An 8,975-nucleotide genomic window follows, 5' to 3' on the forward strand; every position below is an offset into this window, starting at 1 on the left:
TTGAGCCTTAAACTGATGGCAGGGGCTTGTCCCTTTTTCAGATATTTTTAAAACTCACTAACTAATGAGAACAACAAAGTAGGAATCCTCCTTCCCAAATATGTTAAAAACAAAGGCTGGCCCTTGAGCAGTCAGACCAAGATTCAGCTTCCAGCTCTTCTGTTTACCTAACAGCAGAATCTTCATAAAGTTGGAGGTCGACTGCTTGCTTCTTTTTCCTCACATGTATAGGAAAAGTGTGGTAATGGTAGCTACATAAATGAGGAAATAGATGAAAATCAATAGCAGGCGCATACTAAGTCCTTAGCTAGTAAGTCCTGTGCCGGGGTTAAGAGAAAGCTATATAATAAAAACATGTTCTTGTTTTTCTCATTTTGCTGTAATCTGATGAAAACTTCATTGCTAACTAACTGCCTTTTAGGGACCATTAGTCTAGATTACTTCCAAGCTTTATTCTAGCTGTAGTACTCTTATAATTCTTTGATTCAATATATGATTTAATATCTTTTAAGGATAACTTAACTATTCTTTTATTGTTGATAAAGCTTCACCCCTCTACTTTCTAATACATGGTTAACATTTTCTTTTTTCCATTCCTGTGATTAATATGTGGAAAATTCGCATTTGTAAGGTTCCTGTATATTTTCTTTTGTTCCATGTTGCTTTTTAACTTTGCATCCAGTTTTTACCTTTCTTCCTCCGGCCTCCCCTCTGTCCCCCGCACCCCCCTCCAAAGCCTGTTAGACTATTTCAGTGTTTCCAAGAATTTTAGGGGTTGGCTAGTCTTTCCTCAGCAAGTGAACATCCTTCCTCCTCTGGCTCCTGCTTAACAGCTTTGTGTGGGGCTTTCCAGGGACCTTACAAATGTTATCCCAAGGAACGAGGTCTATTCTTAAAAATGATTACTCCAGCTAAAGTTCTGTTTCCATAAAATTCTTCCAGAACTCATAACTAGGGTTTTTTTCTTGTTTGTGATGCTTTATTTTGTTCTGTTTTAGCATTCCTTTCTAAAATTCCCAGTAATGTATTTACCTTTCCCTTACAAAGTTGACAGTTGTAAAAATGAAAAGAGGTTTTATCACATTGCAGTATTATTTGGTTGTTGTAGGGTCATGACTAATATCTTCTTAATATGTGACCTTATATAGCTTATGTCAGAAATCTTATAGCATCCTTAAGCTATTTGGCTCAGAGACCATGTTAATTTAATGAATTTTATAATTTACACTAAAAAAGATGGTAAACCAACGTTCATTTGTTGAGCTTGGTGATTCTGAAATGCAAATTAATTTTAAAACATGGACTTTCTCAAAAATATATTATTCACTCTGTACTTGCATCTTCCACTAAAAGGCAAAAACATTAGCCTTGATTAGTGGTTCTTTCTCATGACTAAAGCAAGAGCCAGACATATTTGATGGTTCAAACATTTTTTCCAACTTTAGTGGTCCATGAGCTAAAACATTTGGGGACTAAAACATTTGGGAAACCTACCACCCAGCTGGTGTGGCTCAGTGGTTGAGCACTGACATATGAACAAGGAGGTCACAGTTTGATTCCCGGTCAGGGCACATGTCTAGATTGCTGGCCCAATCCCCAGTAGCAGGCATTTAGGATACAGCTGATCAGTGGTTCTCTCTCATCATTGATGTTTCTCTCTCTCTCTCTCTCTCTCTCTCTCTCTCTCCCCCTCTCCCTTCCTCTCTAAAATCAATAAAAATATACTTAAAAAAGAAAAAGAAAAAAGAAACTTCCCATTGTGCAATGCCCGGAAATAAGCTTTTGCTATTGGCTTCAACATGGCTGCTTCTTCCTAGGGCAGAACCATAAGGGTTTTTAAAGTCCTGGCAAGTCTGATTCTACAGCCCCCAGACCTAGCTTTTGTCTGTCACTTACCTATACAGCTAAGTGGCCTGAGAGGTCTGAAAAGGAAGATGCTGTTTTTGGTTTCCTTACCAAAAAGCATCAAGAAAGTACTGGGTAAGACAGGATTTCATTCTGTGTCTCCAATAAGGCTTACTCATCCTAGCAACAGTCTGTTCCATGTACTCTGTAACATGCATGTCCATAGAATGTTAGACTGTCCTTCCCTTGTGCCATTTGTCAAGGCATACAAGATTAGAGAAACTGGAATGTTCTCCTCCTAATGAAGTGGTTCCAGGAAACTACTCAACTTCTTTTACTGTCAAGTCACCTATACTCTTCTCTGACCCTTTTTCTTGTGTTGCATTTTTATTGGTAAGGATTCATATTGGGAAAGAATTAACAAAGGAGAGAAACATTCAATGATATTTAAGAATCTGATCATCTGAAACAGCAATATTGTTAGTATCATGCAACATACTTTATTTAGGCAGTAAAAGATTTAAAGAGGGTCATGTAAAACCTTTTAATCATAATGAGATATTTTGGAAGATTTTGCTTTTTACTTACATTGAATCATTAAAAGATGATGATTCTGATGTCCTTTCCAGTCTACCAGCCTCCCCTCTTTAGTCATGTGCGCCTCTAAGGATGCAGTAGACCTCAGCATGCAGGGGAGTGGTGTGGTCCTGCTCCGGAGCAGTTCCTGCTTTTTGGGATTTGGACATAGGCTGGCTAGGTGCTGCCAAAGCTCCAGCTTCCCAGCAGTGAAGGGTGTTTCCTAGCCTGGGTGGTGCTCCCAATTGGGCAGAACTAAAAAGATTTTGTAGCAGAGAATGTCAAGGATCTGCCGTACCTAAGATTTAAACATGAAATGTTCTAATAACAATTAAATGCCCTTTCTGGATTACATAATTGAAAGAAGTGTGTTTCTCCAACAGAGTGAAGGTACACTTCTAGCAACTGGTTCATACGATGGATTTGCCAGAATATGGACTAAAGATGGTAAATGAAGCATTCTTCTTTTCACTTGTTGTTGTTGGTTTAAGTTATAAAGATGAAGTAATGTAATTTTTTTTTTTTAATACTAGGTAACCTTGCTAGCACCTTAGGGCAGCATAAAGGCCCTATATTTGCATTAAAATGGAATAAGAAAGGAAATTTCATCCTAAGTGCTGGAGTAGACAAGGTAAGAGAACATTAAACTAAACCTATATATATATATAAGGTTAATGTAATAAGGTAATATTTTTCTCTTCTAATAACATAAGCATTAAAATATTTATATTTGAGAAATTGCAGAATGAATTTATGATAGTAATAGAAATACTTTCTTAGATTTTCTGTCGGCTCACTTCTGAACCTACAAAATAAAATGCCTTTTATTCTTATCTGTGTGACTACACTCCTTGTTTTTGCTGGAACTTGAGCTGTAATGAATGTCACACTTCCCATATTCTTTGCTTCCCTTCTAAAGTTTCTAATTTATCTCATCAGTGAGTGTGGCTCTGGAGTGATTCCATGGGAAATCTTAGAGCCAGTCTATTAGCTGAACTCCTGGTGCTTAATTGAAAATGTAAGAAATGCAGGATCTGTCTAGCTTTTTTTTTACCTACTTAAGCTGGTAAATACCCACAGGCTGAAAATATGGCCTTCTTTCTCCTTTATTTTCTTAGATCATCCCCCTTCCCATGAACCTAGGAGAATACATGCTTGTAGGTAACTGGGTGGGTGCATTGTCAAAAGGAAGTAGAGAGAAAAGAGGAAAGAAAAGTGAGGGAGGCCAGGAATGCGAGGGAAAGCCCTGTTAATAGTCGCTTCACTGTGCAACTCTCCATCCCCAACGATATAAACTCAGTGGTGGGGGAGTGTGGAAAGGAACGGTAAATACAGCCATTATGTGCCACACTTTGATGTAATTAATATAAAGACATTGTTTTAAATATTGTCAAATTTCAAGCTGCCTTTATATATAAATGTGAGCTTTAAAAAAATCTTAATACTGAGAATCAGCTGACTACTTTGTAAACCAAGAATTTTTCTCCTTATAGCTGAAGAACTATGAAAATCTTACATTAAGTACTCTATTGCAGTGGAATTTTTTAAGCAGTCTAATATAATGTCTGGTACATTGAAGACAAACCAATAATTGTTATTTCAAGTGAGTTGACTGATAAAAAATCATCAGGGAAAAATTAAATAACTTAATACTCATATCTCCTTCCCCCCAACCCTGAATGTGGAGTATAACCTGGTTGTACTGTTGCAAAAAGTAAATGTGAATAATTAATTCCACTCTGACATTTCATATTGCTTTAATATAGTTAGGAATCTAAGGCATGCCTCTATAATAAATTCCTTTCAACTTCTTAACAATATATTTTTCTTCTCTATTTAATCTCAGACAACCATTATTTGGGATGCACACACTGGTGAAGCCAAGCAACAGTTTCCTTTTCATTCAGGTAAATCTTTACAATTTACATTAGAACTGGATTTTTTTTTTCTGTTTTTCTAATTATACTTTTAACTGCGTAAATTCATTTAAAATCTTGAACTATCAAGTATCAATCTGGTTACTAGTTCTTTGAAGGGTTGATATTCCATGAGTTTCAGATTGTTAATTGTCAGGATCATCAAAAATTTTTGTGAAATATATCATAATGGAGCATTTGAGGCCTGATTGGTATTCTTTAATGGTGACATAGATTTTTGAGTCGGCAGGTCTAGGTTTGGATTTCAGTTTCACCCCATTTAACAAGCTTTAAGACTGAGCATTTCACCCCAGCCGGTTTGGCTCAGTGGATAGAGCTGTGGTTGGCCTGCGGACTGAAGGGTCCCAGGTTCAATTCTGGTCAAGGGCATGTACCTCAGTTGCAGGCTCAGTCCCCACTGGGGGCCATGCAGGAGGCAGCCAACCGATGATGTTCCTCTCCCATCAATGTTTCTATCTCTCTATCCCTCTTCCTCTCTTTTTGAAAATCAGTAAAAACATATTTAAAAAAACAAAAAAGACTGAGCATTTCACTTAACTTTTCTGAGCCTCATTTTCTTTATCTGTTAATGAAGGATAATAATGCCTATCTGTTATGAGGATAAGACTAAGTAATGTACGTGAAAATAGCGTATAAACTTCTACAACTTTAGATATTACTTCTCGCTTTGGATTGATGTATGTAAATCAGTCCACCTGTGTACATAAAATAAAAATTAGGCTTTCCCAATGTTGTTGGAACTTTGGTGCTATAGGTGGATTTTTTTGAAGAAATAAATTGATAACTTAAATCCATTGGTCTGACCCACAAAATATTGTGCTCCATTCTCCATGACGTATAGCCACACAGCAAGGTGTATAACAAGATGAGTGGAGAAAAGAGTTTATTACATGGGCTCTTTTGCAGCCTAGAACTTTTGTACCTGCTTTCAGGGAGTTTCCTGATGACAGTAGCTGATATTAAACTGGAACAAGATGCCTAATAACTATTAGAACAGGAGTTCTAATATTGCCCGATTTAACTGCTTCTTTCAGGGTTTTGGTCTGGTTAAGAAGAGCTCTCAGTAGGAGGCTGACTAAAGTAGTAACTGGTTATTTTCAAATCTTTGTCACATCTTTTTCACAGACATAACATGTACCAACTTTGTGCTAGACATGCTGCTCTTTGTATACATGATCCCATTTAGTCCTACTTTTGCCCCATACTATTTCATAGCTCTCTCCTTTCCAGTACTCTGTCCTATGAATTCTAGCTGCCTTTGCCTTCTCAGCTTTGGCTGTTCAATTCAGGAATGTCATGGATCTTGGTCTAGGGAGGTTTCTCTTTCCTATGCCATGATGGGGACAATTTTCCCCCCAGATTATAAGCTCAGACAATTTTGAAGGCACATTGTGTGTTGGGTTTCCCTTCTCTCAGGAACCACCGTCCTTTGTTGCCTGATGTCCAATGTCTTGAACTATTATGTCATAAACAGCATCAGTTTTAAAACAAACTTACAGCTTCTGGCAATTTGTTTTTCTGTCTCTATTTAATTTGACTAAATCCAATAAGGTACAGAATTATTTTTCTGTAGTATCTGAGGAACATAATTTTGCAAGCATAATGTTAAACAGTTCAGCTTGATTACAGTTTACCATATTAGTAGACATTTACACATCAGTTTTTGTTCACCTTTGCTTCTAGTCTTCACCCAAATAGAATTCTTAGGCCTCTGGCTCTTTGCCTATTAGTTTCTCCTACCTCCCCAAAGTGATGGCGTATTGAAATAAGTAGGCATGCGGTACTGTTACTGGCTACTACATAACATGTACCAACTTTGTGTTAGAGATGCTGCTCTTTATATACATGATCCCATTTAGTCCTTGTGACAACCTGATGTGGTAGATGGTATTAAAGTCATTTCACTAGTAAATGATATTTTTACCAATGGTATTCTTTCTTGCCAGGCCTTTTGGTTTTTTTAAACAGCTTTATTGGAGAATAATTGACACCCTACCCTACCCCACCCCCCCAAAAAAAATACAGGGTAAGGCAAAAGTAGGTTTGCAGTTGCTTGTATGGAAAATAATATAATAATTATTAATAATACAAATTGTTTCATATACTTACAACTGTAAACCTACTTTTGCCCCACCCAGAACACATATTTAAATTGTGCAATTTGGTATGTTTTGACATATGTATATACCATTGAATCCACACTCCAGACATTGAAATACATCTGTTGGATTCAGACGTTTCTTCTTGCCCCTGTGCTATCTCTCCCCGCCTTCCCCAGGCAATCACTGGTAGTCTTCCCCTCACCAGAAATTAGTTTACATGATGTAAACGGGATCACAGAGTATGTACTCTTTTTTGGTCTGGCTTGTTTCACTCTGCATAATTATTTTGCTTTCCTTTCAATTGATGAGTAATATTCCATTACGTAAATAAGTACCACCATTTATTTATCACCTACTGAAGCACATTTGGGTAGTTTCCAGTTTTTGCTTGTTACAAACAAAACTATCAACATTCATGTACACAAGTAATCTTTATATGGATTTGTGCTTTCATTTCTCCTGTGTGAATACCTAGGAATAGAATGAATAGATCATACAATAGGTATATGTTTAACTTGTTAATAAACTGCCAAACTGTTTTCCAGAGTACATTTTTAAAAATGGAGTTACATTCTCCCAGCAGTAGGTAGATCTCTGTATTCTTCCAGCACTTTTTACATGGTCAGTCTTTTTAATTGTAACCACTCTAAGATGTGTGTAGTGGTATTTCACTGTGGTTTTAATGTGCATTTCCTAATGACTAATGATGTTAAGCATCTTGTCATGTGCTCATTTACCATCTTTATGTCTTCTTTGGTAAAATGCCTGTTTCAGTCGTTGGACCTTTTATTTAATTATGTTTTCTTTTTATTGAGTTTTGTGAGTTCTTTATGTGTTTTGGATGCAAGTGTTTCCAAATAGCGTCTTGCAGTCTGTGTTCTTTGTATTGTTTTAACAATGTCCTTGGAGATCAGAAGTTATTAATATTGATGAATTCCATAATTTATTAACTTCTTTTTATGTGTCATGCTTTTGGAAGTTGAGGTCACTGAATTGAGACCTTTCTGCTTTTCTAATATAGGTATTTAGTGGTGGATACAGGCACTATTCGCAGCCTTGTGCATCAGGCATTGCTTCTTCTAATCTTTTTGAGTTGTGCATTCCCAGTCTCAGGTAGTATCCTCACACATTAGTGCTGAACATGTGAGTAGGACTGACTACAGATTTTTAGAATTCTCTGCATAGCTCTCTCCTTTCCAGTACTCTGTCCTATGAATTCTAGCTGCCTTTGCCTTCTCAGCTTTGGCTGTTCAATTCAGGAATGTCATGGATCTCCGTCTAGGAAGGTTTCTCTTTCCTATGCCGTGACGGGGACATTTTTCCCCCTAGATTATAAGCTCAGACAGCTTTGAAGGAACATTGTTTGTTGGGTTTCCCTTCTCTCACTGTCCTTTGTTGCCTGATGTCCAATGTCTTGAACTATTATTTCATATACTAGAGGCCCAGTGCACGAAATTCGTGCACGGGGTGGGGGGTGGGGGTGTCCCCTCAGCCTGGCCTGCAACGATGCAAGCATTCCGCGCCCGGCCTGGCCAGAGGCCCTCCGCAGCTGGGGTGGAACGCTTGCCTCATTGCCGCGGCGACGAAGCAAGCATTCTGCCAGGCCGCTCACACTGCCCGCTCTCAGCAGCCCCCCCCCCCCCCCCCCCACTGGACTCCAGTGGGGCTGAGAGGACTGGCCGCCGCCATCTTTGTGATGGAGTGACAGTTAACTTGCGTATTACCCTTTTATTAGATAGGATATTGTAAATTTTTTTGGTTGTTTGGGGCAGGAGGCAAATATGATCCCTGTCACTTCATCTTGACCAGAAATGGAATTATCTGTTTTTTAAATTACTACATTTTAATCTCTGTACTAAATGTTCCCCTATGTACACTCTTGTGTAATGCATAAATCATGATTCTAGATGAATGACAGTGAGTTACCACTTCAAACACAGGACAGCTATAAAAATAGCAATGTTCATGAGGATGTGGAGAAATTAGGACCCTTATACTTTTGTAGTAATTATGTAAAATGGTACATTCATTGTGGAAACCAGTATGGCAGTTACTCTAAAAGCTAAACATAGAAATACCATGTGACCTAGCAATTCTACTCCCAGGTTATATTCAACAGAATGTGGTCTATATGTACAATTTATTATTTAGCCATAAAAAGGAATGAAGTTCTGACACATGCTACATCATCAGCTAACTTTGTACACATTATGCTAAGTGAAGTAAGCTAGATACAAATGGACAAACAGAATGATTCTCCTTATATGAAATAACTATAATAAGCAAATATCCTATATATTAAGAGAGAAATATGCAAATTAGGCCCAGACATCACGACCAGCTCAGGAGGCTGGGTCATGACCAGCTCAGAGCACGCCCCCAGCCCCAGCAGACGCACACCACACACTAGGGCTGGGGGTGGGCTCCGAGCGGCCGCGGCGTGACTTGGAGCCCACCCCCAGCCCCGGTGTCACCCAGCTCCGAGGCCACTCCCGTCGGGGGTTCGCGGGCAGGC

At 38.4% G+C, this 8,975-nt stretch overlaps 1 protein-coding gene across 7 annotated transcripts in view; it reads left to right on the forward strand.

Annotated features, from left to right (window-relative positions):
* TBL1XR1 (transducin (beta)-like 1 X-linked receptor 1) overlaps positions 1 to 8,975 on the forward strand; it is a 162,833-nt gene that overhangs the window by 137,311 nt on the left and 16,547 nt on the right. For all 7 annotated transcript variants that reach the window (XM_005883021.2, XM_014530627.1, XM_014530622.1 and 4 more), the window contains 3 exons: positions 2,805 to 2,868; positions 2,955 to 3,052; positions 4,268 to 4,328. In XM_005883021.2, the coding sequence (XP_005883083.1) occupies positions 2,805 to 2,868; positions 2,955 to 3,052; positions 4,268 to 4,328 (223 nt within the window). The remainder of the gene's footprint in view (positions 1 to 2,804; positions 2,869 to 2,954; positions 3,053 to 4,267; positions 4,329 to 8,975) is intronic.

The sequence above is a fragment of the Myotis brandtii genome, unplaced genomic scaffold (genome assembly GCF_000412655.1).
Source record: "Myotis brandtii unplaced genomic scaffold, ASM41265v1 scaffold751, whole genome shotgun sequence".
Taxonomy (NCBI): Eukaryota; Metazoa; Chordata; class Mammalia; order Chiroptera; family Vespertilionidae; genus Myotis; species Myotis brandtii.